The sequence below is a fragment of the Mytilinidion resinicola genome (assembly GCF_010093595.1).
Source record: "Mytilinidion resinicola strain CBS 304.34 unplaced genomic scaffold BDZ99scaffold_22, whole genome shotgun sequence".
NCBI lineage: Eukaryota > Fungi > Ascomycota > Dothideomycetes > Mytilinidiales > Mytilinidiaceae > Mytilinidion > Mytilinidion resinicola.
This window is the reverse complement of record NW_022985458.1, coordinates 136,682-164,114: the sequence shown is the minus strand read 5'-3', so window position 1 is coordinate 164,114 and position 27,433 is coordinate 136,682. Positions and strand designations below refer to the sequence as shown.

Genomic DNA, 27,433 nt, shown 5'->3' with positions numbered 1-27,433 from the left:
AGCTACTTGGCTATACCAGCCCTTGCACACCCATCTTCTCCCCGGACTCCCTTTTCGTTCGCTGCCGACAGTTCGGACGCAGGTTCAGACCTCTGGTTTCATAGTGGAGTCTCTGACCAATCTGGGCGATCGGGACATCACGGGTGGTACCATCGACAGCATCGACAACGTCGCAACCTGCGTGAATGACGCTACAGGACTGGGCCAGTGCCCGACTGGTTCGTGGCCGCAAATGTTTCTCGCCAAGTACTACCTTTGGAGGCGAGAGAATTTGCTAATAGGTAATACACTATCTGTACGAAGCCCTTTGGAACTTCTACTAGTTGCCAATCATCTCTAAGTTTGTTGCTCTCCTTCTCTTCACTCTGTGTGTATCCAGCTATAGCAGTAAGTGTCCCTACGCTAAGCCATGGCGAGGGAGGTAGGCTTCCTTTTATGAGACACCTAACTACAGAGTCTAATGTCCGACTTATTTCGACACCTTAAGGGTATGCATGAATTATATAAGTTAGAAGAGCTGCTAACATGCCCTCAGTGAATCTGGTATCATTGCTATAGAGTGGTAAGCTTGCGCTGTGTACACGGATGTGCTTCTTACATTTGAGTTTCAAGATTGGGGTGACAAACCAACACAATGCCTAATCCAAGATGAGCAGCTACCATGCACCACCGTTTGCCGATCTTCTTGTGCTTTTGCAGACTTTCTCGGCGCTGCTTCGGTGTCCGCAAATCAGCTTGATCAATTTGAGAGCTAGCCATCTCTTCAAGGATTTTGTCGGTTGCAATGCTGGCTGTGTTCCTGCCGCGAGAGCGTTGGCTTAGCATGTTTGAATTGTTTCGTAAATCTATGCATAACTGCTCATAGTAGTGATAGAGAACGATTCTAGCCACTCGGAGCCTGACTGGATCCACTACGGAACCTTTTTCAAGTATCTCAGCATAGTGGAAACCCTTGAACAACCTTTCTGTAATTGTGCCATCCTGGGTCGGATTAGTTAAGGAAGGACGATCCCAAAAACCATTCCGGCTACCAAGGCGGAAAGATTCTACGAAAGTTTCTAAATCCACTCATAGAAACGAGTCGCCGAGTTTGATAATTTCTATTATAACATCGGGCTTAAGGGCGTACTCGGAATGGCTACTGTATATAGACGTTAATACAGTAAAGGCTGCTAGAAAATGAGATTGTGAGCATCCTGATTCAATCTGTGACGAACTTCGACCATAAGGTTGGGAAATCTGCGACGAGTCCAAGGCACAATCATTTGAGTCAAGGTCTCGAGGGGAAGACGGTGGGGAGGTGGTGTGCGATTCGTGTGGAGTTTCGCTTGCCAATTCACATGCACCGCAAGCCGGCTTATGACGTGTCGTATTCGGTATGTTGTCTTTGTGCAATGTTGGAGATGTGCTGCAGCTTGCTGGGGGCATTTCGACATATTCCTGCATCTCCAAGTCGTGACGATAATCCACAGCCTCCAAGTGGACGCTTGCCGTCGGCTCAGCCGTATTGTGCACCGGAGATGGATCTTCTAACGTAGTATATGTGGCGAAGAGGTCCCGGTCGCAAAGCGTCTCTACTGTTGCTGGCTGAGTTGGACTAGTCGGACGTGATGACGGACTACTTTCGGCACCGATGGCTTCGGAAGGCAAACCTTCAATCAAGGTTGGTGGAGACAGATGTTCGACTAGAATTTCCCAGGTGACCGTCAAGGAGCCCGGAGTTCGATTGATAATAAGCTTATGTGGCAAGAGTCTTGAGCAAACTACTTCCAGATCTTCAGCTTGTGCCACTGCGAGTGCTGACAAAAAAGCTTTGCCTAGTGAAATAACCTACTCAAAGTTCAGCCAAATCTATAACGTCAGTAATAGGTACCCTACCTTCTCTTCTCTTATTCCGGCGCAAGCGTCGTTGAGCAACAATCCATTGCTAGTATCGTCCTAAACTGTGTGAGAATCGTCTCCCGTATTGCAAAAGTTCACCTACAAGTAGAGCAAAAAGGGACCGCATAGTTTGTGGCAGAGAAGTGTTGAGATAAGGTCCCTGCGACGAAGAATACGTGTTTCGTGGGCTTTAAGTCCAGGAAAGAATACGCTTGGACGCATTTGGACAAGTGGACTTGGCAAATTCTAAAGTTAGGTGCCTTCTCGCGAAGCGCCGAAAGTGAAACGCTTATGAAACGGTGGAGTCGGTGCCTGGTCGGAGCACGTCTCTTGTAACTGGATGCGCAATTCGTGTTGCCCGTTAAACCCCCTTGTTGAGAGGATGAACCTTCTTGCAACCCCCTCGTCCCCCCCCCCGACAATGACAACACCCAGCACTCAACCCCGCACATCTCCAGCAGCTGCAGAAGCTCGTTCGTCAAGCACTCACCGACGACCGACGTGCTATCATTTAATTCCTGTCACCTCCAGGTCTTTTTTGCACTGCCTTTTTAACCTTTCCCGTCGCCGCCTGCAGACTACCTCCCCAAGTCGCGTAGAAACAACGCCCTCATCATCCCTCCGTCCCGTCCGCCCTCACTGAGATGAGTCTGCCGCCGAACGCTCTATCGGCCGACCGATAACCCTCATCTTCCTGCCCTGCCTTGAAGCGCAGGCTCGTTCTTTACATGAGTTGCTGGCAGGGTACCGACCCGGACAATGCCACCTCCGAGGGCACCGAATGTCCCGCAACGCCGTTGAGGTACTTCACCCTCGCCTTTCCCCGGATGAACGTCCCGCTGTACGCCCGCAGCGTTGTCAGCCAGCTCAAAAACACTCCAAGCTGAGAGGGCCATCTCCAGACGCACCAGGGCTCTTCAATCCGCGTCTCTAGTCAATCGGAGATCGCTGAGTCTTCTGTTTCAACCGTGGCACAGAAGGCGGGGGTTCGGGAGGCCACTGCGGCCACTGGGGCCGCGCTGGGCCACTTTTTGGAGAGACGGGAGGTATTTCAAACATGCTCACCCGTCTACAACTGTTCCAGTTGACTCCGGCTCCAAAGCTAACCTTGATATCGCAAGGCCCGAATTTCGCCTCCTGGTCCGACCAGTTGCTCGATCGAGCCTTCAAGAACTCCTGCATACAGGCATCCATTTCGTCCTCCGTCATGTCGCGGCCATTCTTCTCAATTTCACGGATCAGCTTCGCGGCACGTTTCTGCTGGATGTCGATTAGCGCTTTGTACTTCTGAATGCCTCGGTGGCGCGGGAAGAGGTCTGCGACGCGGTTCTGCTAGTCGGCGTCGCAGCGGAGCTCGGCGCACATCTCGAGGAGGGCCTCGGACTTCTTGAGTCGGAGGCGTTCGGCTAGGTAGTATGTTAGGACGTCCGAGCTGATCAAGCCGGCCCATGGGTCCCGTGGGGGAGCTAACGTACGGTGTTTTTTCATAGATGTAGGTTGGCATTTTGATGCTTGATGACTCTGGAGGATGAGTTGTGTGGGGATGTTGCAGGCATCTTTGGACGCTTTTATAGGGAGAAGAAAGGTACTGACATATCATACAATGTAGGGTGTGTTTGAGGAAGAGCTTTGCGAACCTGTAAATACAAGGTAAAAAGTGTCAGGTCATTGTGAAGCTCGAAGGATCTTAGTAGAACTAGCGGAACCGCGAGGTTCGCTGGATTACACTGAATCGCCCATCGAATGAACAGAAATCCACTCGAGATCCCAGAAGCATGGTGTTGAGGGTTACAACAGCCGTGAGCAACGTGCATCAAAGGTGGTGGCGTTGTTTGTATCTACAAGGGTACAAAGGAGAAAGGGGAGAAGGCGGTCCTCGAAGCACAGATCTTGATCACGTGATGCTCTGCAATCTAATCAGATGGAGAAGATCATCCCATCCAGCGTCTTCAGCCTCGCTGTCCCGCAACCCGACATCGTTCACACCGCCTCGCGTCAAATTATCAATCAAGAACACAAACCGCCCCCCTCCATTACTGTCGCTGCGGTAGGCAAGGTGCTTATAGCAGAGCTGCGCATCAAGCATACGCCATCACGAAGCGCATACAGTGCTTAAGACCTGGTTGACGATACTTCATTTCTAGAGATTGCTTCTAACCGAACCATCCAGGGCTATTCTTGGGAGAGGTTTATACTAGATCAAGGGCACAAAGCGTCCCCTCTGAAAGGCCTCTGCGGATCCCTATACGTGGTTACCTCTGCTTCTTTTACTGCCTTTGCTCACATGACGCTCAAAAGGGGCATATACCGGCAAAAGCGGCCCCGACAGAAAGCTTGGTTTAATGCTTATATCTAATTAGGGAACGACGGCCGCGGAGTGCCCGTCTTGCGCAAGCCACATGGCATCTAGATGGTACTAGTGGTAGGGCGGATGTAGGTACAGCCCACTTAGCGCGCGCCAAAGTCTTCCGACGGCAGGAAAAGCCGCGGGGATATCGCCTAACGCAAACATTCCCATGCCTGAAATCAGGACTATCGTGCTGTGGCAGATTTGTGGCGGATTTGTGGCGGCTGGCGGGCCTGGATCGATCTAGCACGCGTTCGGGGTCTGGGGCTGAGCCGCTAAGCAATATTGGTTGCTCGCTCTGGATGGCTTGGCCCCTGAAGAGGCCCGCTTCCTCAACGACACCCATAGACTCCCAAAGCCAGAACCCGCTGTGCCGCTCCTAACGCTAACTATCGGATTGACTCAAGCCCTGCATCTAGCCGAGCCTCGTGGGTGCCTGACAGCGGACCATGCTTGCCTGTTTTGATCAATACCAGTCCGTTCTGGTCATGGGATGGGATTCTGAAGGCGGCCACAGGTGTCGAAAAGCGCCACTAGCACTCCAAAAGGCCGACGTCTTGTTTACTACCGGAGACAAGCTAGACGCGTACACGGCACATTATTCTCTTAGGGGCCGAGATATAAACTCAGGTTGCCAGCCATGGACCTCTTTCTCCAGCCAGTCTCTCATCTCTCATCCTCCGGATTCCCACACTCGCTTGTACCATTATGTAATTTGCCAAGTCATTCGTTATGCCTCGTTTCTCTTTCGCGCACGCTGCTGCGCTTCTGGTTGTTGTACCCACCTTGATTGCTGCTTCTCCCCTCAGACTTCCTCAGAGAGATTCCACCCTGCAATGCCCCGACGCGGATGGGCAGACTGTTCAGGTTGATACGTCTTCTTTCCTCATAACTTGCGACTACGACTACCTTGGCAACAATCTTGGCAACCTGGTCTGGACAAGCGATTTTGAGGACTGTCTCTCCACTTGCGACAACACGACGGGCTGTGCTGGCGTCTCCTACAATGGAGGCGCTTGTTGGCCGAAGAGCTCGACTGACGGTGATTTCGTGGCTACCACTGGGGTCTGGGCTGCAAAGAAGGTCGTCCCACCCGTCTCATGTCCCGACTCCGATGGCAACGACTACACTGCGACCGATGGCACTGTCTACACTATTGAGTGCTCTGTAGATCGCTATGGAAATGACATACCCATGACCTGGGAGAGCAGCTTTGGAGACTGTATAGAAGTGAGTAAACCTCAGTCCCCAATATCAATATGCGTTGCTGACCAGGACAAAAGAGCTGTGAGACGACGGATGGATGTGTCGATGTCTCCTACATATCTGGGACTCCCGGTCCATGCTATCTCAAGAACACTGTCGGCGCAGGGAGCTCGGACTCAAGTGTCTGGGGTGCTATTAAAAAGTCTGCCATCCCCACGCCCACGCCCACTCCAACCCCCTCGTCAACTGCCGCGCCAACTCCGACCGCAACTCCCTCAGTTTGCACCAACGGCTTCACAACCGAGGCCCTCTCGTGTCCCGCAGCAGACGGTCTCTGCTACGTGGATGCTACTGGCGCGATATATGAGCTAGAATGTTCGAAGGATCGTTACGGAGGTGATCTTTCGATGTCTTGGGAGTCTAGCCTCGAGAGCTGTATTGCGGTAAGTAAAGGCCACTGCTCTACAATGAACATGCGGCTAACCACTACGACAGACCTGTAGCTCAACTGCTGGCTGCATTGACGTCTCCTACGTTCCTGGAACGCCCGGCCCGTGCTACATGAAGTCCACGGCAGGCGAGCCACAGTCCAACGATGGCGTTTGGGGAGCGCTTCTTGTCTCTGGCTCGTCGTCAACCACAACAAGCTCCTCGGCTGCAGCTGGCTCTATATCCAGCTCTGCTGCGGCCAGCTCTACGTCCAGTTCTGCTGCGGCCAGCTCTACATCTAGCTCTGATGTGGCCAGCTCTACATCAAGCGCTGCGGCATCTAGCGCTGTGGTGTCCACTACCACCAGCACAACTTCGGCTACGTGAGTATTTTCGATGTTACTCCGCACCTAAACACAGCAGGCTAACAACTCCCGTAGACTAACAGCCACTAACCTCATAACCAACGGCGACTTCAACACCGGAAACCTGGCTGGCTGGACCGTCTCCGTGCTGCAAAACACCGGCACCTCCGACGAGCCAATCGTCGGCACCTCCGACTCGCCGACCAACAGCCCGCATTTCATCTTCACCATGAACACGCCCTCCGGCGAGGACTCGTCCATGCTGACCATGAGACAAACGATCAGCGCGGCGCAGGCCAACACGTGGTACAAAGTCACGTTCTCCTACATGATGGAGTCCACCGGCCCCTTCGCCTCGGGCAGCGACTGCTACATCTTCGGCCAAACCAGCAACGGCCAGTTCTTCCACCAGTACGCGCCCAGCATGCCCTACTACGCGAACACGGACGCAACCAATACGTGCTCGATGACCCAGGTCGGCCAGCCCGTCCCCGCTTCCGGGGAGTGGGTCACGGTGAGCGCGTACATGCAGTTTGCGGATTCGAAGACGGAAGTCTATAGCCCCACGACGCACAGGTATGTCTTGACGGATTCGGGAGTGTTGGATACCACGTTCTACATCGAGGCTGCGTGTGGAGAGGGCATCTCCAACACGATTCACATCGACAATATTATAATGGAGATGGCAACTTGCTAGAGACGTCGAGGACGGGTTGATGAGGGAGGGCCTGGTGGAACATAATGTTGTTTTTATAATACCACACTAGTCGATTCTGAATTGAACGCAATAACTCAGGTTGAAAATTGATGTGAACTCTGTCTTATTTCGGGGGCCCGAAGGCCAAACTATATACTACGTAGGAAGTGACTGTATGCATAGGCAGAAGCACTAATTGGAGGCAGCAGTAGGCAGCATTAGGCAGGGTAGGCCACCGTACCCCAACCCCTCTCTGTAGAAGTTGTAACTGGCTAGGCATGTAGGCAGCTACTATGCCAGCAACTCCAAGTCTGTACGTAGGTGACCGTGAACCGTATGAGTTGTTGATCCTAGGTTGTAGCTGTTACAACCCGAGTCAATAACACGAGAAGAGCGCGACCACAAGGAAAGCAGGCGGCTGGTGCCACCCAGCCGCATGAAAAGCGCATTTGCCTACCTATGCCACAGCCTTGCCTCTATCGCACCACTCAGTCTGCGTGCTTGGTGCCAAGCTTTTTGACACGCTGGCACAGCAGCATGTTCCCCGCTCTTCGCCGCCCCGCGAACCTAATCGTCATTCTCACCGTCATAAAAAGTGAGACCCACTCCAGGATGATGACACTATTAGGGGTGCTTTAACGACGTTTACAGAGCCCCAAAACTCACGCGGATTCGACTCGCACGGATAGATATCTCTCCAATTTACTCAGGGAAAACCAAACCTCTGTGAGTCTTGTGGCATCATAAACCCCATCGAAGCAACCCCGACAGTGTTATACCTCTGATGTGTGTCACTTTTTGTGATGGTGACCTTGCCAGTCTCGATGAATGCGAAGTATTGAGAGCACCACTATACAGATCGAATGCGTGGATGAGATTACGAAAGGAAGTGCGAAACATGAATGGTTCAATGTTCGTATTTCACGAAAAAACGAGCTCTGAGAAAAATGAGACGGCACAACGAGGGAAGCACTTTCACGTGGAGGATCCTGAAGCGTCTTGAGAAAGAAACGAAGTGATAAAAAAGCATTAAGAGACATAGCCAAAGGTGATACCCAAAAGGGAAATTGATTCAGAGATGGACTACATAGAGTATAGTAGCAGATTTATGAGAACTGGAGAATGTTTGGGGATAAAGAGAGTGATTCAACTACAGGTTGGTCTCCATAGGAGCATAGAAGCGAATGGTTTCATGGAAAAGAAAGGCAGTGACTTACTGTGTCACCGGGACAGATCATCCGGGAGGCGCCTTACACTCATCAATCCATCATACTATCCGATCGATGAGAGCTCTCTCGCTTCCTGAATGGACGGGAGAAGTTTGCAGGTGGTGCTCGGGAACGCTCGGGAAGTCTCATTAATTGCACCGTAGGACTCACGGGCGGCGACTCGGATCTGGTCGCAGGTTGGTTCCAATTGACCTCCGCGAAGGGTCCCATGATCTCGCAAGCTTGATACCTCGATTCCCGTTCCGACTCGTTCCGACTCGTTCTGCGAACGTATCTGCAGGTAACGCTGCATGAGCTTCGCGAGACGGAGTCTCCTCTCCCTCGTCCTACCACACCCCACGCTGCTTAATGGCTGTCCATTTTCTGCGCCTACACCATGACCACTGAAACGCCTCCAAGCTCCTACGCCTTCACGGTCCTAGATGGGGAGACGACCACGACCATCGTTCCCGTGATCGACGCGATGGAGAACAACGGCTCGTACACGAAGCTAACCTATATATGCGGCGCACCCATCCCCGAGGAGATGATCGAGAGGTCGACGATAGTCGTGTCCATATGCGCCTATCCAAGCTCTCTATCGTCATCATGATCGACCTCACGATAGTGAGGATCTTGTCTATTTCGTCGGAGCCCGTGTTGGTGACCTCGACCATGCTGTCGGACACGTTGTCATGCAGGTGCATACCCGAGTTTAGGTTCTCGACCAAGGAGTCGAGTGAGTTGAAGTCTGTTATCACGTCTCTGTACAAATGCAACATGTTCTTCACCACCTGGCCGAACTCCTTGCCAATGCCGCTACGGCCCTGTTGGCGTTTCGCTGATCGCACACTACCTTAGCTTCTTTGTGGCCTGTTGCTGTGATCATGCCTAGAACCAGGAGCTAGACCGGATCCAATTGCTCGCGCAACTCTACGTTCGCGACCATCCCCATCGAGTTAACCGACGACATGTGCGTCCCACCTCCAATAACATGAGGGGTTGCAATCAAGGAAAGCAAGCGCGGAGGGACTTGCGAGAGCTAAGCTCTCGCAAGTCTGCTTGGCGCCCAGGCTTCACAAGCCCGCAGCCGATTTAGCTCAGCCTTATCGCCTCGCACCAAAGACGAGAACGAGAATGAGCACCCCAACGATAATCAAGATCCCTCTATCTGAAAAACTAACACGCCCAGCTGTAGCAGTTGGGCGCTTTGAGAGTTACTCCTAGTGCTAGAGCCAAGCCGGGATTCTGCAGGGTATCGGATTTAAGGTGCGGCTGTGCCCAAGTTTCAAAGGGTCCTGTTCTAGTGCCCACTATAGATCCTGTTTCAACACCCCAATGTGCACGCTGCCCGACCCCCGCCGCTCACGTGATCCAACGCCGCTGTGGCTGAGTTCGGCTCAGGCCCGGCTCAGCTTCGGCTCAGGTCTACTCACCCTTGCTCACCCTTACTCACCCACTGCGGCGCAGTCTTAGACTGCTATACCAGAAACTGTCAAGTATTAGCGAGGGACCTTAAATCTATCCTAGGTCATATATTAGGGCCCCTCAACTACCTTTTCGCATATAGAAGTAAATACGGGCTCGTGCACGGTACAAGCTCGTGCACGATTCCTTCGATTTCCCACCAAAATCCCCCATCAAAATTAACCAAAATTTCAGAATTTTCTAAATAGTCCAAAACTTCTATATAGTATACTTTATAGCTATAGAAGTAGAAATATAGAAAGATAATTTAAATATTATTAGTGCTTATTACAGAATCTATCTTTGGGCGCTGCTAATGCCATACCCCCTAATTCCTATACGTACACCCCCTTTTCACTGCGCGTACACCCCCTCCCCCCCTGTCGTTTCACCACCTTCTGATTGGCTCGGAGGGGTGCTCCGTAGCCTCCGATTCGCTCGCTTAACTTGCTCACTAATTCCAAATGCTCTCTCCAAATGCGGCCTTGATCACAATTAATTACATCCTTTTCTTCTCCGTCCACAATATAGCAGCGCCTACGGCAGCGCATACAGCAGCGCATACAGCAACACCTACGGCTACACCTACGGCTACACTTACGGCTGCACCTGCAGCTAAAAAGCGCGGCCGGCCGCCTGGTGCAAAGGATAAGGTACCACGGAAAAAGGCACGAGCTCAGAGGCAAGATAGTACTCAGCCTACGCCTCAGCCTACGCCTCAGCCTCAGCCTCAGCCTCATCCTCAGGCACAGAGGCTTAGCCGAGAGGAGCTTCTACGTCAGCTTGCGACGTATGATGAAGATATTGAGGCGGAAATTGACCGAGATATTGAGCAGGCGGAGGCGGTGATGCGAGGGGGCTAGGCTCGATGCAAGGGAGCCGTAATAAGGTGAGGTTTTGACAGGTCTAGCATGCTTGTAGACACGTAGGCACTTCTAGAATAGAATTTCTATTCTATACTTAGACTTAGACTTATACTTATACTACGTGAGCTCGTACGTGAGGCTACACGAATCGGTGAGGCTACAGAAGAGCAGAATGCTGCCAACCTATTTCACGCCGATTCGTATAGCCGTACGTGAGCTCGTACGTGAGGCTATACAAATCGGCGAGGCTGCACGAATCGGAAAGGCTGCACGCCGATTCGTATAGCCTCACGTGATGTATAGGTGAATAACCGGAGCTCCGGCGCAGTGCTCCGAGCCAATTAGAGGGCGGTGAAACGACAGGGGTTTAGGGGGTGTACAACTACTAGAAAGGGGGGTGTATAACTACTAAAAAGGGGGTGTACAGGTACTAGCGCCCAAATTATATTCTTTTATTATAATAAAGAGTAAAATACTAATTATTATGTGATTGCCAAAGTCGCTACACGGCCAAGTTCCGCTCCATTCGCTATATTCTTCTACTAGAATCAACGTGAGGCTGTTAAAGAGCTGCTATAAGCGTTCATCTGTTCACCCACCTAGATCGAGAGACAATCGGTAGCATGCCACCTAGAGGTAGCTTGAAACGTCCTGATGCGGATGCGGATGATTTCACCCTGAACTAGAATATGTCTCTCTAGAAATAGGTACAGCAAGGAACGATGGTGGTCATGGCTTATCCCTGCTCGGGAATAGAACAGTCAGGAGAGTGGTCCGAAAACGGGTCCCCGGAGATAAGATGCCCCACGCAACGGCACTTTTCCTGAGAACATGATCGTCTTGAGAACGTCAGCGTCTTGGTACATCACCGTCTTGCGAGCATGTCTATCTTGAGAATATAACTAACTCAAGACGGGTCTATCTTAAGAGCGGGACTGTCTGGAGAACGTCCTTGTCTTGAGATGCTACCGTTTTAAGACCATGGCTGTCTTAGGACTATGGCCGTCTTAGGAGCATACCGTCTTAGGAATATGCCGTCTTAAGAACATGCCGTCTTAAGAACGTGCCGTCTTAGGAACGTGACTGTCTGTAGAGTGGACGAAACTAGGCTCCGACGACATCCGCAGAAATGTCCGACGTAGCCTGGACATAACAAAAGCCGCAAACTATAAGCCCGAGAGCTCGATGCTTAAGCACAGCTAGAAGTTGCATCTCAGGCCGAAGCGTTAGCGCCACCCCGGCGAAAGCGGTCCTCTACCTCCACAGATGCGCTGTTGCCACCAATGCCGTCTATAAAGCAAGCTCCCAGACTAGCCTTCTTGCAGGGCTACATCGAAGGGTACGAGTCGTTACACACAGGAGCTGATAAAGAACGCAGGAGGGGAGGTTAGATTCCCGGCTCCCTAAGCAACTTCCTTTGTTAATACAAACTATGTTAGCTGCAGAGCTCTTAGAACCATCTAGAGGTCCCATTTCTGGTCTTATCTAGGGTCCATTTTCAGGATCCTCGCGAGGCAAACGTGGCGGATTCATTGGATTAAGATGGGCCATATTGGTCCCCTTGTGGGACCTTTTTTGGACCCTATGCCTTAGTTATATAGAGGCCCGATTAATTAACTAAAAGACAAACGATTCTTACTGTTATCCAGTCTGTTAGATGATGAACAATCTTTCAAATTTTACGAAGGGAGACATCGCATTGATGTCTTACTGGTGGGGACGGGAGGGTGAGGACGCTCGCAGATCAACGGGAGCAGGAGAGAGGTGGAGATTAGAGGGATCGCGAGCGACAGTTTTATAATGGAAATTAGACGAACTTTAAGCCAAGGAGGGATGAGGGGAAGGATGATTAGAGAAGCAATTAGGGAAGAGAAAAGGTTTTTCTGGGAAGGTGGCATGTACTTCGTGTATGATTATTGTGTGGCATACTTGGAGTTTGAAAACTCGTGGCTGGGTTTAACGTTTCTATCTGAAAGTTTCGAGGCTATATGCTTGCATGTTGGAAGAGTGAAATACAATCGAGATTGTAGATCTCATTACTAGGTATGTTTAAATTCAAGGAAAGTAAAAGTATTCATTTATTCTAGTCTTGAGTTTTGGAACTCGAATCCAACAATCTCTGAGCTTCTCCAATCTTTCCTCTGCATTGCCTTCCACCTCTCCTTCGCGTCCACATCTCCACTTCCCTTTCGCGTCCACTTCCATTCTCATTCTCTCTTCACTTTATGCCAACATCGTTCTCCTATTCTAGTGTTATCTCTTTTTCTTATTTTGATTTCTTCTGCTGTGAAGATATTTGCTCTTCCGTTCCTTGGGGAGCTTTACGAGGAACTACGCACACAAGCTCCGTCTCTAAATACCTTCATCTATTAAAGTTGGAGAAGCTGTCTTTAACAGTGAAATGGCACAATTTGCGCTGCTTATTGCTACTCCTCTATTCATGCTAGTAATTAACGCGTTCAAGTAAGCTAGTAAGTCTCGTCGGATCGTCAAAAGCAGATCTGCGGTTTTGGCAATGCTCTAGGGGGCCGGGATAGCTTTATTTCTCTGTAATGAGAGCCCGGAATATACAAGGATGTGTTCTAAAAGTGAGGGAGAGAATAAATCTAGGAAATACTTAGATTTCGACGGATGCCTGTCGCGCCTCGAAACACTGCGCGACTTTAGCTCCTTTCTTACCGTACACTACAAAGCTTAAAAAATAAGCTACAATGGCGTTGGCCTTTCTCTCAAAGAAAAGGGATGAAACATAGTGCTAAGCATCGGCAAGCGTTCTGTGTCCCCTTAAGTATCATTCAAGGATAAACCACTATTCCGGAGAAGAGAGGTGTTTGGGTATATATTCAGGGACTAAACATACAAATCACACCATGGGAACATCCTATAGTGCATCTTACTCCTTCTTTCCTTCGAAGGCCGCCACAGCCCTCACTATGAACTCCGCCGTCTCTTTCGGCTTGCTCAACATAACCGAATGACTACTATCCGCCTCCTCCAACGTCACATCGCCTCCCGCATCCTTCGCCATCTGCACAAACATCCTCTGCGCCTCAACCGGCAGCCCCTTGTCCTGCACAGTCGCCAAATACCATACCGGTACGTCCATCCAGCCCGCGTAGGCTAGCTCGCTCGCCTCTGTCAGCGAAGCGAGGCTCTGCTTCCGGAGCTTCGCGACTAAAGCATTGCCCTCGTCCTCGGGGAGGTTATTGTAGAACATCTCCCTGGAATCAACTAGTGAAACGCGTTAGCTGTTCATATTATTTTGTCGGCAACCAATCCACCTTACCAACAATCTCAGCAAAGCCAGTCTCCTCATTCATCTTCCACAATGGCGGCGGCTTGCCTCCTAGCCCACCGAGGAAGCTCATTTTCACGCCGGCGGGGTTGAAGCCAGTTGCCATGTACACCATGCCGACCACGCGACCTTTTGCTGATGCAGAGGTGAACCCTTGGATGGCGCTGCTGCCAACTACGCCCCCTTAGGACCAGACGACCACGACAACGTCGTGGCCGGCTGTGGTTTATGTTTCAATTACCCTGGCGACGGCTTTGATGTCGTCGGTGAGGTTCTTTGCTGGATCCGATTGTGTTGATGGAAGGTCTACGACGGTGGACTTGAAGCCCTGCGGCTCAAGGAGCGCTACTACTTTGGAGTAGCATTCGGGGCCATGCCATGAGCCTGGGACGAAGACTAGGTTTGGCTTAGGAGACATGAGGGATCGATTCTGAGTGTTGAATGGACGCTTGAAGGTAAGGTATGCAGTAGCCTGGCGGAACACTCTGGTAGAGGTGTTGAATAGCTGAAGAGGACGGAATGGCATCTAGACAGCTGAGTAAAGAAAGTCAGGCCTCGTGACGAATTCCACTTATACAAAACAAGTCGGTCGATATCGGTCGAGCAGATCGGCGAGAACCGGGGGCTGACCACTGCGGGGTCGCTTGTAATTATGTGGTAGACGGGTCCCGCTTATTCAACCTCGATTCCCGCCTGAGGCTGGAGTTCGGGGCTCTTTGCTTCGCCGTCGCCGACAAGCAAAAGTAGAGATGCTCGAAAGAGTTAGAGAGAGTTGTCTTTATTGCAACTGATTGAGACCTTCTGAATGCAGTAACGCGCAAACGCAACATTTACGCCGAGTGCTCATTTAGGTCTTTATTTAGGATATTTTTGGGCTTCTTCTTCTTTTATTGCTTGGGCTTCTTTTTCTTCTTTGCTTCGGCTTCAGCTTCTGCTTCTCGCTTCCGCTTCTTGGAGACTGCTGATGGCGCTGTTGCCTTAGACACAGGCTCTATAAGTGGAACACCGCCTTCTGAGTCGGAACCTGACATTTTGGATGGATGCGTAAAGGCGTTGCAGAAACTTGGCGAAGTCATGAATTTGATATTTGTGACAAGCCTTACTTATCGATAACCTTAATCCTCCAACGCGTGAGTCTTGAGCTGTTTTCCATCAAGGGTAAGTTTACTCGAGAATTGGGGCCTGAAACTGGAACCTGGCAGGCCTATGGGCCCGGAAATGACCCTCCGAGGCAGGGTGAGGATCCCAGGCTCAACACTCCCTGTCGAATACAGGGCCCAAAACTGGAGTCCAACGAGCTGCTCAGTCTCGGCTCAGGATGCGCTCAGTCTCGGCTCAGGATGCGCTCAGTCTCCGCTCAGGATGCGCTCACCCAGCACAGCCACAGCTCAGGCTGGAGCATGAGCAGCTCAGTTTCCTGAACGGGAAAGGAAATTGCTTGGGTGCACATTGGAATATCGTACTACCTGTTTCTGGCACCTAGTCTTGACAGAGTACGTATTCTTAGCCAGCTAGCCTACGGAGTATGGTACGGTTAGCTCGGCTACCTTGATATAGAACACGGTTCCTATACTTAGCCCTCACAGTTCTACGGTACGGCTACGTAAGCCTCCACACACACAGAGTATATATACGGCGTACGTAGCCTAGATAGATGCTCATCCAATACATCACTTACCTCGTTCAATGCATTGTTTCACCTCCATCCTCAGCATCTATTCCTATCGACCCGCAATCAACAACCTCGGAACCTTGAGGTTTGCACCTCGGTTTTCTAAGGGTTTGAATTTGACGTATCTGGCTAGTTAGATCGGGCAATGCATTGTCCGGGTTTTCAAAACCGAAATCTATTACTACGCTTTCTGTTTTCGCGTCGCCTTTCCTTTCCGTCATCCTGAAATGACCGCGTATCCTTGCGCTTCACCGATAAGGGGGCAGCACCGCCAAACAATATGACTCATATCTCTTTGCTAAGGCGAGTGACTAGTGCGCGTGCTTAGTCGGTGAGTATTGCACTTGGTGGGATGTCCTTAAGAGCGATGATCCCGTTCGCAAACTAATTTTCGTCTGTCTGGCCACCACTGAGTGGGGATCGACTGCGGCACCAGACATCAAGCTGGTCAGGATGATCTGGTTTCAGACGTATACACCGAAGGCTTCTAGAACTTCACAGCGATAGCTTGTGGAACATTGCTCATGATACGATAGACAATTGATTATGCTGGCGTTATTCAAGCCTCCCCTGTTTGCGGTGATATTATGAGCGCTAAAAAGGATGCTGAAGCCTTAACTCTGGAGGTGAAGAAACTGTGTACTGCGGCGAGGGCGAAGGCTAAAAAGGAATCATGGACTGAATTAGAGGAAACTGAAGCTGCAGAAAAGGCCTATAACTACCATCGTCGCGTTACAAATCCCGTCCGCCGTTTCAAGGCTAAGGCGAATAACGCCGGCATGGTGAAATCTGCGATCAATACCGTAGTTAATGAATTCTGAAAAGTCGGGCAGTTGGCAAAGAAGAGGGTTGTTCCAGGAACTAATCCAGCCAGCATACTTGTAGTTAAGAAATCGATGGGCGGGTTTCACTCTAGATTTGTCAAATCGCTTCAATTTCTTTCCTACCTCAAATGAAAGTTAAGATTATGAGAAGATAATGAAAGAAGAGCGGAAGGGAAATGGTGAATTATGTGAAGCGGATAATTCATGTTGGTAGTTTAAAGTAACATAGCTCGAGTCTAAGTAATACCCCTTTCTATTCTTTTCGGGCTTCTTCTTCTTGAACTCATTCAACGGCGAGCCTTGGCACATCGAATCCTTTAGATGCAGCACCGATTTTCCCTGTCGTTTCTCGTTACTTATTCCAACTCTCTGGGCGTATAGAACTCTTTGATGTGACCGTCTCCGCAATACTCTTCAATGTCGCCCCACCGAGGATTTCATAGACAGCAAGATCGGCACCGGTCTCGTTAGCCAGCCAGTTCCGCAGCTCCAACCCAACCAATGAATCAACTCCAAAGCTATCTAACGCCGAATCGAGATCAATATGCTCGATTGACAAGCCCAAGACCCTGCTCAGCTTTACTCGCAATGCTTCCAACACGACAAGACTGCCTAAACTTGACGACGCGGCGCTAGCAAATGCAGTTCTAAACGATTGGACTTTCGAGTTTGAAGCCAGCGAATGCTTGTGCGATCCTTCGGCTTGCTGCATGCAACGAAAAATGCGCTGAAGCATTGCATTGGGAATCTCTTTTCCTTTTCCTTCAATGTCGGCAGGTAATTCAAAGCCGGTGACAACCTGGCTTTGGAACGGCTCAATTGACCCAAGATCGGGGTTACAATAGTAATCAATCAAGGCAAAGATCTCGGGCAGCGTGTTTGGACGGAGTAGATCCAGTCTTAGTAGGCGATCCAGGACTTCTTGACTGTTAGCCACGAACCCTTCCCCGAGCACAATTCCCAAGTCCAGAGCAACAGTCTTTTCTCCGATTGAGGTGCGGTAGCCTGCAAAGGCGTCTTGGTAAGTATTGCCGGCTGAGTAGTTGGACTGGCCGGCGTTGCCAAAGATGCCACAGAAGGAAGACAGCAGGATAAAGAAAGCCATTCCAGAAGGCAGTGCAAGGTGCAGATTCCAAGATCCTTGGATTTTTGGCTGAGTCGCCTGTTGCCATTCTTCTATGGACATATTAATGAAGGTGGAATCCTGTCATCATCAGTTCTGTGAGGCGCGTGCGTTGGAGACGTGGATGACTTACTCGAAGAACCATGGCGGCTTGGATGCAGCCCCGAATTGGCGGCATTGTCTTTGAACATTCCAGTAGCGCACTCCTCAGTGACGACAGTTCCGTGATATCGCAGGAAGGGCATTGTACATTGACTCCAGCCTCGCACATCTCAGCCAACATTTCCTGCGCTTGTTCACTGCCGTGCGGACCAGATCGAGAAAGAAGGATGAGATTGCGTGCACCACGGTGAACGAGCCACCGCGCCATACTGCGGCCTATTCCACCAAGACCACCCGCAATCACGTAGGTGGCGTCTTCATGGAAGCAGTATTTTGATTCTGAGCCTTGTACAATCTGTCATTATATCAGTATGAGTTCTTGAGAACGGCTCGTATGTTGAGAACTCACCGGAAGTGACGCGCCCTTGTCTACTTTCAGAACAATCTTGCCTGAACTTTTTCCGCTCTGGAGGAAGCGGATAGCCTGCTCAGCCTCTTCAAGAGGGTAGATATTGAGCGGGCTTCCAACCTGAAGCTTCTTATTCACAAAGAGATTCATCACTTCCTTCATCAACCTCTTGTTGAGTCCGTCTTTGCGCTCGCACATGGCAGCCAGATTTACGCCAGAAAATGAAGCAGTCCGTGTAAAAACATGCATTGGTAAGTGGCCCCTCAAAAACGCGTCTTTCAGCCCTATATCAATGAAGTGACCGAAAGGGGCGATACATTCCCAGGACGCCTCGAGAAGTCGCCCTTGCTGAGAATTGATGACGACGTCCAGTCCACGTCCGCCTGTCATACGCTTTATGCCGTCTGCGAAGGAGTCGTCCCTCGAATATAAGATATGGTCATCCGGAATACCGTATACGTTCATCAAGAGCTTCTTCTTCGTCTCTGAGCCGACCGTGGTGAACACTTCGGCGCCGACGTACTGTGCAAGCTGAATCATTGCCTGCCCTGTTCCCCCAGCAGCGGCATGTATAAGAATGGTATCACTTTTTCGAAGACGGGCTATGTCAATGAGGCAATAGTATGCGGTACAGTACGCCGTAAAAATTGACGCTGCCTCGACAAAAGTCATCGTGCAGGGAATTCGAATGACCGCTTGATCAGTAGTGCGGACGTAGGTCTTGAAGACGCCAAGGTTGCCGACAAGAACCCTATCGCCAACTTTGAACTCGGTAACACCTTTTCCAACTTTGCTTACAATGCCGGAGCACTCGGATCCAAGGTAATCCGAGTCGTACTTACCAAGCAAGGTCAAGCAATCTTTGTAGTTTATCCCGATTGCATGCACCTCGATATCGATTTCACTGGGGCCAAGTGGCCTGCCAAACGTGGAGTCCTCGGAGAATTCGATCGTGTCTAGAAGACCTCGGGCGCGAATGCCCATTTCCAGTCTTTTTTCTCCGATTCTCTGATGCAGGACGGGCCGCGCAGTCCGCCTAAGAACATGCTCATCCAGATACTTTGCTCTACAAAGTCTATTCACACACAGCCTCTTGTCCATCTCTGAATACTCAGGCTCATAGTCAAAGGTATCAGTTTGCAATGCGTCCTGAGTGATTCTGAAGACTTTGGCTATGTGGGCAACTGACGCAAGGCTTGTATCTTCCAAGGCTAGAGAAACAATGACGTTGTTATTCTCACGCCGTGAGACGCGACACAGACCGTCACTTATGGCAAAGTCGGGGCATAATGGAGCACTGCCCCCCCGGCCTTGCTTTACCCAGAGAATGCTGCGCGCTGATTGGAGAATCTTTTGGATACTGAAAAAGTCCGATTCTTGGATGTCTCGTAATATTGGACGATCCATTTCATTTAGGAAGATGTAGTTTTGCGGCTCGGGTTCTTTACCGCAAAGGAGACCCGCTTCGGAAAGAGTGAGTAACTTAGGGTCGTTTGGATGACCAAGCTCGTAGGCGATGCTGATTGCTACTGCTTTCTGACTACTTGAAGTTGGATCGATTATGAAAGCCGGTGAAGTGACAGGCCTAACTTTCAAAGCGCTTGAAGCGCCGGGGGCGTCAGTAGCAGTTGATATCATGATAGTCCAGATGTGAGGCTCATGCCTCATATGATCTCGGAAAATCAGGTCGGTTCCTGAAAAGCCACACTTTTTTAAGATCTCATCCCATCTTCTCTCAGGAACTAGAGGACTTCTCTGTCTCTCCGCTTCACAGCCCAGCCACCATCCCGGAAGAAGACCAAACGCGAAACCAGTAAGCAGGCGCTCTGGGGTCACTAGTTCCTTCAAGATTAGCTTTCCACCTGGACGAAGTAGCTTTCGTATGTTTCCGAGTGTGACATGTAGGTTTCTCGTCGCATGTATTACGTTGTCCGCAACTACAACGTCGTACGCGCTCGCCTCGAATCCTTGATCCGACAATTCTTGCTCGATATTCAAGGCTTGATACTTCATTCCAGCATGCTCGGCAAATTTCACACGTGCTTGTTCTATGAAGAATGGGGTGATGTCTGTGAACATGTACTCTTCAAATCGTGGGCCAATGGCGGGATTTCCAATCACTTTCAAAATCGCTGTCGTCGACGAAGCTGTTCCGGCGCCTACTTCTAGAAACTTCAAGCCCGGGGTCTTGTGCACTAGTGCATCCAAGTATCGATTGAAAGGATCAAGGCCAGTTGTATCTTCCATCAATTCGCGGTAGAACTCTGTGATCATTGCCTCGTCAGCGAATATAACTTGCTGCGGATCAGCGTCACCGCGAATAAATTCTGCGAGATGTTGGCCTATGGTGATGTGAAGCTGACCACGGGTAGTATGGACAACGGATTCGCAGAGTCGGTCGAGCTCAGCATCGCTCTTTGCGGGCGGAGAAGAGGTCAAGTGGATCCGCTCACGCAGCCACGCAGCATATCGTTCCATATTTGGTGCAACATAACCTCCTTGTCTTTTGACTTCCTGAAGCGCTCTTATTCCGTACTGGAACACCAATACATCCATGTTGTTGAAGTATTCCACAGGCTCAGGCTTTGTGGATCTTGCCGCTTCGCAGTACTCCTGTATCTCCCTCATCTCAAGAGTATCCAGATCGACTTTCCACTCTATGTGTGAGCAGGTGTATTTTGCATCGGCGAGCGTTTTGGCGACTTCAATGTTTGATGCCATGACTGTCACCTCCAAGCCATCGATCTCGGCTTTTGGCAGCGTGTTAGTGCCACCAACAGTCTTGATGTCGACAACGACCGTGCGCTGGGATACTTTCTTGATCTTGGCGTATGCCTTATCGGGGGCGTGACTAGGGTGCCCAAATCCGAGAACTGGAATCCACAGCCTCGACAAAAAAGTCGGTACCATGGTTTTCGCCTGCCTCATGGCACCCAGTGCCGCAAACGTGAGTTGAAATATACCGTCGAGCCTGGTGGGATGTACTGTGTAGGCGGACGTCGACCCAATATCTTGAGGAAGAACAGTGGCAACCGCTCGCCCAGAACCGTCAAAGCAAATACTATCCAGCGCTTGGAATGCAGGACCGTAGTCAAGGCCCGTCTCATTGCGGATGACTTGATACAGCTCATCATGGCCCACAGTCTGCGTGCACCCTATGACCGTATCTTCAAACTCGGATCTTAAACGTGCGGCCTTTTCTCTGGCCTCCATCCCTTGGTCGACATCTGAAATTCCGCGCTTGTAGTCTCCACGTATCGTACCGGAGCATACTACTAATGGGCTATCATCGGCTTTGCAGAGGAAAATGCGAAATTTGTAATCCGTTTCCCCCTTTGCACCTTTCGTACTGGCACTCATATTAATGCGTGTCTCAACTCCTTCTGGTGCTGAAGTTATCATTATTGGTGCGGGGACTTCTACGTCCTCTAACTCGAAAGCTACAGGGGTATGATCTTCCATCAGCTGTTTAGCAGCTTCGATTGCCATGACGATCATGCCCGCGGCAGGATACAAAATGGCGCCATTGACTTTGTGGTCCTGGACCCATGGCATGTCATCTTCCCTGATGATGAATCTCCACTGCGACTCCGCCGGGTTGGGCTCGCTGATTTTGGCGCCGAGCAGGTCGTGGTTACCGTGCTTCCGAAATCGGAAGGTTTTGTTGGACTGTGGCTCCTCCCAATGAAGGCTAGAGTGGTTGAAGGAGTACCGAGGGAGATTCGGCAACACTTTTAGAGATCTTCGCTGGGCAGACGAGAGACCAAGGAGAGTTACGTGCGACATATTCACCGGGAAGGATAGACAGTGGAGGTGTCCGGCTGCGGAAAGAACACTTGAGAGTGCAGATTTGTGACGGACGAGCGCAGAGGTATAGATGACTTCATTTTCGCGGGAGAGGAATTTTAGGGTTTCGCGGATGGGACCTTGCAGCGCAGAATGTGGCCCGATTTCCAGCCAGCCGTCAATACGCAGCTCGGTAGTGTGGCTAAGGTCTAAGCGTTTATTGATAGGGACTGACTTGGAGATCGAACCGCAGAAGCACAGTGCGCCGAAGAAGTTGACAGGAGAGACCATGTTGCGGACCCAGTACTCTCCAGAGCACACGGTTGAGGCGTCGGTAATCCGGCCTGTAACAGAAGACACCATCATAGGTCGGATTTTCGAGTCTCCTTTTTTCAGTTCGAGGTCGTCGAGAATATGAAGATATTCGCTGCTGATTTGGGCCATCTGGGGGGAATGGTATCCCAATCCTACTTTCAGTTTCCGCGCAAAGACCTGCTTTCCCACCAGATATTCAACGAGAGTGTCGACAACATGATCAGGACCGGATACAGTAACGTTAGAAGGGCTATTGATACAGCTTATTGTAATTGTTTCAGCCTTCACTCCAGAATCTGGTTTTGCGCCTAGCAGTTTGATGTGAGACTCGGTATCTGCACGCGACAGACCTATAGCAGCCATGGAGTACTTTAATGTCTGCTCATTCTCCAATTTTGATGCTAGAAGACCACGGTAGTACGACACCCGGATTGCGGAGGATTGGGAGATGTGTCCCGCGGCATAAGCCGCTGCTATCTCACCGGATGAGTGCCCTACCACGACTGAAGAATTGATCTCGAGCCATACTATTAGATCCACCAGGGCTAGTTGCACAGATGTTGTCAGTACCTGGCTATACTGCGCCTGGCCAACAGATGCAGCATATCTCTCATTACTGAGGTGCTCGATCAGTGACCACGTACATCCCAGCTCTTCAAGATACGTCTGCGATCGCTGTACACTGGTCAGAAATTTGGGCTCGGATAAAAGTTCACGTCCCATGCCGTGCCACTGAGCGCCTTGGCCTGTGAAGACGATGCCAAGACGAGGATCGGTGCCTTGGGCCTGAAGTGGTCTGGACATCAGAGTTGGGACGGAGAGGAGTTCATTTTGGGATGTGAGAATGCCGTACGATCGAAAGTTGAGCATTGTGCGATGGGTGTGGAGGGTGTGGGAGTAATGTGGGAGCAGGGTGGAGAGTGTTGAAGGATTGAGTTGTCGAAGATAGGAGCTGTGGGCAGTGATTTGACGAGTAATTCCGGACTCGTCCGAAGAAGAGAAAATGAGGAGCTTTGGGGTGAAATCTGGTTCAACGGATGCTGGAAGTGGCTCATCTCGATGATAATTGTGGTAGCCTACGCCATTCCCAAACTCCTCGTTCGTATGGTGGTCGCTCACACAACCGTTGATGCCCGGCTGTATTGGCAAAGTAGAATGGTTTCCATTCAGTTGTTTTGAGCGAAGGTAAGAGTAGGCATCGTCGAGGATAGCATGAGCGTTGGCTCCTCCATATCCGAACGAGTTAACAGACGCTCTTCTGATTCCGCCTTCTGGCCACTGCACGCACTCCCGTGGAAAGTTCAAGCGGAAGAACTTGTCGTCGATGCCCGGGTTCAGCTCTTCAAGGTTGGTGTTCGGCGGTATGACTCCCTTCTCGAGTGCGAGCACCGCTTTTATCACCCCCGCAAGGCCGCTCGCACCCTCCAAATGCCCCACATTGGATTTGACCGCCCCAACGTACAGTGGCTGGTCGTCTGATCGATACTCCCGAAAACTCTCACCTATCGCGCGTGCTTCGATGGGATCTCCAACTGCGGTGCCGGTGCCGTGCGCCTCAAAAAAACGTGTCTCCCGCATATCTAAACTAGCTTTTGTGTATGTGGAGCGGATGAGCTGGGTCTGCATATCATTGCTTGGTTGGGTAATGCCACCACTCGTATGCCCGTCTTGATTACTTGCCGTACTCCTTACGAGGGCGCGAATTGTATCTCCGGCCGCTAGCGCTTTGGAAAGGGGCTTCAAAACCAGCACAGCAAAACCTTCGCCGCGCGCGTAGCCCGAGGCGCGGTGGTCAAAAGAATAGCATTTTCCGTCGCGAGAAAGGAAGTTCATGTTGCTGAGTGCGATGTTGAGCTCTGGTGAGAGGATTAAATTGGCAGCTGCGACAATGGCCATGTCGCTGGTGCCCACCCACAAGCCCTGGCACGCCAGATGCAGCGCCACCAAGCCCGACGAGCAGGCCGTGTCAATTGTCATGCTCGGCCCGCGCAGATTGAAGAACCAGCTTATGCGGTTAGACAGAATTGAGGAGCTAGCGCCCGTCGCGTAGTACTTGGGGATGCGGAGTGGGTCACGTAGGTTGAAGGTCATAAAATCTGTGGAGAAAAAGCCAGCGTGCACGGAGGTGTTTGTGCCAGCGATGGAGGAGGCTGGAATACCGGCGGATTCGAGGGCGTGGTAGGTTGTTTCCATCAGCCCACGCTGGTTGGGGTCCATGGCGCCGGCTTCGGCGGGAGTAATGTTGAAGTGGGCGGCATCAAAGTTGCGGATGTCGTCGCGAAGGAAGTGGGCTTTCTTTGTGTGAACCTGATTTGATCGAATGTGTTAGACGGGGTTTGGGGGACGGATTTAGGGGCTCAAAAGGCTTACAGAATTGGGCTTCTTAGGGTCTGGACTATAGAAAGCATCAATGTTCATTCTGTCGGCTGGGAAATCGGTCGAGGCGCAGTGCTTAGAGGTCAGCATCTCCCAGAACGCATCTTCAGTCACGGCACCCGAAGGAAACTGGAAGGCCATGCCGATAATGGCGATAGGCTCTGGAGGGGTGGCAGCAGGAATTGAGGGGCGCTGGTCAATGGCGCTTCTGAGGTGATCTAACGGCTGGTTATGCGTGCTGTTGGGAGCTGGGGTTCCATTTGACGCGTCAGTTGAATGGGTGCCAACTGACATGGCGATGGTATTGCTCCCCCTCGCTGTGCCATGGGATGGATGAATGGTTTCTGGTGAGTCGTGCTGAACTCGATTGGCTGACGAGGTGCGGTTAGAAAGGCTCCCATTCGGGGCGCTCCCACGTGGCAGATTCTCTTCCAGACGGTCCTGACCTGGGATGAGTCTGTCAGCGGGGTTGGACTTTATTTATTGCCAATCAGCAAGGCCATACAATTACATGGTCCATCGGAGGAGGGTTCAACGACACCGGATGCTGTCAGAATTCTGTCTCCCACGCCGGGCACATGCGACGTTTCTCTTGCTGATGACCATATGGCACGGCTCCATTCTCCTTGGCTCCCAACCTGCGATATAGGGCTGTGTACTGGAGAGCTGTTTTCTTTGTTTCTCTCTGGCATGGTCGTTTGTTGGGCTGTAGTGTGAATTGGAAACGAGGCTGGTATAGAATAGTCCTATGGCGCAAGGCGGACCGGGAGAGGCGTTTTCAGCATTGCTCAGTGCAGGGTTTGACCCCAAATATGGAACGGGCCGCTTCGCTAAGGCACACGCGCACACGCCTTAGATAGGCTATAACGCTGTGCACGCCGCCCGACGTCGCGCATCTACGGTCAGGTGCGTTGACCGGTCTCCGCGGTGGCATGTAAAACAGTCACACCCCGGCGTCGGTGGGAATGCGACGGAGAAACGCTACCCAAACCGCGGGTTGAGATCGGTGTGACGCTGTTATATTTTCTGGTTGCCTTCACCCCTCATCCAACGTCACACGTGGCACAGGGTTTGGAAGTAACTCAAGCAGCATCTTCCGCAAACTTTCCGCGTCTTCGCATCTTCGCATCTCTGCCACCTCGCACGACCGACGAACTCCAGTCGTCTGCCCTCTACCTGTCTGTCTTGAAAGTCAGAACATGGCGACGCACTCGGCCCCAGCGAATCAGCCAATCAGAGTAGGCGAAGTCGAGTCGGAAGGGCCCGACCATGAGCCTACGGACGAGTCCTCTTATGTCACTGGATGGCACCTCTATGGAATTAGCTTTTGGCTTCTTCTAGCTCTCTTTGTTGCCCAGATGGACACATCAGTCACGAGCACTGCCATCCTCACCATCACGGATCAGCTTGGTGGATACAATAGGAGCTCATGGGTCTTCACCGCATACCTGCTAACATTCTGCGGTAAGAGAACCTGTGACGATGCGCAAGTAGGCGTCTAACTTCATCCCAGGATTCCAGTTGATCTGGGCAAAGCTCTCCGACATCCTCACACGAAAAGCGATCATCGTAGCCTCTCTCTTCATCTTCACAGTCTTCTCTGGAGCTTGCGGCGCAAGCCAGACTCTGACCCAACTCATCATGTTTCGCTGGGTCCAAGGCATAGGAGGATGCGGCATCTTCGCTCTGACACAGCTTGTCTTCTTCGAGTTGGTACCACCAAGGAAGTGGCCCATATTTGTGAGCCTGGTCACTGGAGTCGTCGCATTGGCTCTAGTTGCAGGTCCGCTGATCGGAGGTGCTCTCTCGACTGGAACTAAATGGAGGTGGATCTTTTTGCTAAAGTATGTGTCCTCGAGGGCTATCATGCTATGGCCAGCTGACTTTCTATCTAGTGTACCAGTCTGCGCAGTGGCTATCATAGCTCTGCTCGTTATGTTTCCCTCCAAGCTTTGGAATGAACCTGCAGTAACAGACCGTGGCGGATTGTCCATGACCAGCCACCTTCGGCGCCTCGATGTACTTGGCTCCATATTTCTCCTTGGAATATGTATTCTTGCATCTACGGGTTTCCAACAAGCCGCCCTCGGTTACGCCTGGACGTCCTCATTCGTCCTCCCTCTGTTTCTTCTTGTTATTCCCTTCATCATCGCATTCTTCACCTGGCAATGGCTCGTCACCACGCGCTTCAAATACCCGGAGCCCCTTCTTCCCTGGCGATTTTGCCAGTCTCGTATCTGTCTCGGAATGCTCCTGTATGTAATATCACACCTCTCCAGCTTTTACGGACACTTGGGCTAATTTATGGACTAAGAAATTCATACCTTACGGGAACAGTTCTGATGGTCTGCCTCGTCCAAATCCCACAACGCTTCATGACTGTTAACGGCCTCTCATCCTTGGATGCAGCCGTTCGCATGCTTCCTTTTGGAGCTTTTGTCCCCGGTGGGTCAAGCCTCGCAGCTGTGCTGATGGGCAAGCCAAAGGTTCCACCCTGCATCATAATCCTCGTCGGTGCAGTATTGCAGCTCATCGGCGCCGTGTTCCTCTCTCGCATACCGACAGATCCACATATCCATTCGCCACAATATGCATTCCAAGTGCTTATAGGCTTGGGCGTAGGGTTTCTAGCTGCAGGGTTGATCCTGCTGGTACCGTATGCGATGGAGAAACGTGATCTCGGTAAGTTTACGGCCATTGGCATTTTCTCTGGAGCGTTTGCTGATGCAGGAAAGCGGTGGGAACAGCATCAGTCTCTCAATTCCGCGTCCTCGGCGGCTTGATTGGAATATCTGTCGCATCATCCCTCTCTACACCCTATCTCCGACACCATCTCATCGATGTGCTCCCTTTGGATCTGGTGCTCGCGGTGATGGAAAAGACAGAGGCATTGCACATGCTCTCAGGCGCCACACTTGATAATGTCCGAGCTATCTTTGGGGAGAGCTACAATCTGCAGATCAAGTTCGTGATTGGGTTTGCGGCAGCGCAGATACCAACGACAGCGCTGATGTGGACGGGTCAAGTTGTCAATCCAGTGCAACATTCATGATTGTGGGGGCTCT

The 27,433-nt window shown here is 51.1% G+C and overlaps 8 protein-coding genes across 8 annotated transcripts; 2 read left to right on the top strand and 6 right to left on the bottom strand.

Annotated features, from left to right (window-relative positions):
* Window positions 1-756: 756 nt before the first annotated feature.
* On the bottom strand, window positions 757-1,014 carry BDZ99DRAFT_362809 (uncharacterized protein; the record flags this gene model as incomplete). Its single annotated transcript, XM_033714698.1, has 1 exon — window positions 757-1,014. A coding segment is annotated over one exon (258 nt), but the record flags the coding sequence as incomplete, so codon positions are not given.
* A 54-nt stretch (window positions 1,015-1,068) lies between these two features.
* On the bottom strand, window positions 1,069-2,008 carry BDZ99DRAFT_481237 (uncharacterized protein; the record flags this gene model as incomplete). The annotated part of the gene is made up of 3 exons (XM_033722382.1): window positions 1,069-1,830; window positions 1,879-1,938; window positions 1,985-2,008. 3 exons carry the CDS (start codon window positions 2,006-2,008, stop codon window positions 1,069-1,071), a joined length of 846 nt encoding a protein of 281 aa, XP_033571378.1.
* A 2,952-nt stretch (window positions 2,009-4,960) lies between these two features.
* Window positions 4,961-7,026, top strand: BDZ99DRAFT_575409 (uncharacterized protein; the record flags this gene model as incomplete). Its single annotated transcript, XM_033728464.1, has 4 exons — window positions 4,961-5,458; window positions 5,512-5,877; window positions 5,930-6,246; window positions 6,304-7,026. 4 exons carry the CDS (start codon window positions 4,961-4,963, stop codon window positions 6,923-6,925), a joined length of 1,803 nt encoding a protein of 600 aa, XP_033571377.1. The 3' UTR covers window positions 6,926-7,026.
* BDZ99DRAFT_467459 (uncharacterized protein) lies at window positions 7,019-7,302 on the bottom strand. Its single transcript, XM_033721023.1, has one exon. It carries the CDS (start codon window positions 7,203-7,205, stop codon window positions 7,050-7,052), a length of 156 nt encoding a protein of 51 aa, XP_033571376.1. The 5' UTR covers window positions 7,206-7,302; the 3' UTR covers window positions 7,019-7,049.
* A 2,628-nt stretch (window positions 7,303-9,930) lies between these two features.
* Window positions 9,931-10,467, bottom strand: BDZ99DRAFT_544980 (uncharacterized protein). The gene has a single exon (XM_033726828.1). The coding sequence runs from the start codon at window positions 10,338-10,340 to the stop codon at window positions 9,936-9,938; it is 405 nt and encodes a 134-aa protein (XP_033571375.1). The 5' UTR covers window positions 10,341-10,467; the 3' UTR covers window positions 9,931-9,935.
* A 2,892-nt stretch (window positions 10,468-13,359) lies between these two features.
* BDZ99DRAFT_544976 (uncharacterized protein) lies at window positions 13,360-14,179 on the bottom strand (the record flags this gene model as incomplete). Its single annotated transcript, XM_033726827.1, has 3 exons — window positions 13,360-13,697; window positions 13,753-13,928; window positions 14,082-14,179. The coding sequence occupies 3 exons, from the start codon at window positions 14,177-14,179 to the stop codon at window positions 13,360-13,362; spliced, it is 612 nt and encodes a 203-aa protein (XP_033571374.1).
* Window positions 14,180-16,609: 2,430 nt separating this feature from the next.
* On the bottom strand, window positions 16,610-24,509 carry BDZ99DRAFT_491202 (reducing type I polyketide synthase; the record flags this gene model as incomplete). The annotated part of the gene is made up of 4 exons (XM_033723092.1): window positions 16,610-17,461; window positions 17,514-17,837; window positions 17,892-24,299; window positions 24,363-24,509. The coding sequence occupies 4 exons, from the start codon at window positions 24,507-24,509 to the stop codon at window positions 16,610-16,612; spliced, it is 7,731 nt and encodes a 2,576-aa protein (XP_033571373.1).
* Window positions 24,510-25,726: 1,217 nt separating this feature from the next.
* Window positions 25,727-27,420, top strand: BDZ99DRAFT_491201 (MFS general substrate transporter; the record flags this gene model as incomplete). Its single annotated transcript, XM_033723091.1, has 5 exons — window positions 25,727-25,832; window positions 25,882-26,212; window positions 26,264-26,623; window positions 26,683-27,050; window positions 27,104-27,420. The coding sequence occupies 5 exons, from the start codon at window positions 25,727-25,729 to the stop codon at window positions 27,418-27,420; spliced, it is 1,482 nt and encodes a 493-aa protein (XP_033571372.1).
* Between the last annotated feature and the right edge of the window lie 13 nt (window positions 27,421-27,433).

Bases quoted from the DNA above. Each gene is read 5' to 3' on its own strand.
- BDZ99DRAFT_467459 (XM_033721023.1), bottom strand. From the start codon at position 7,205: ATGCCTAGCCAGTTACAACTTCTACAGAGAGGGGTTGGGGTACGGTGG.
- BDZ99DRAFT_544980 (XM_033726828.1), bottom strand. From the start codon at position 10,340: ATGAGGCTGAGGCTGAGGCTGAGGCGTAGGCTGAGGCGTAGGCTGAGT.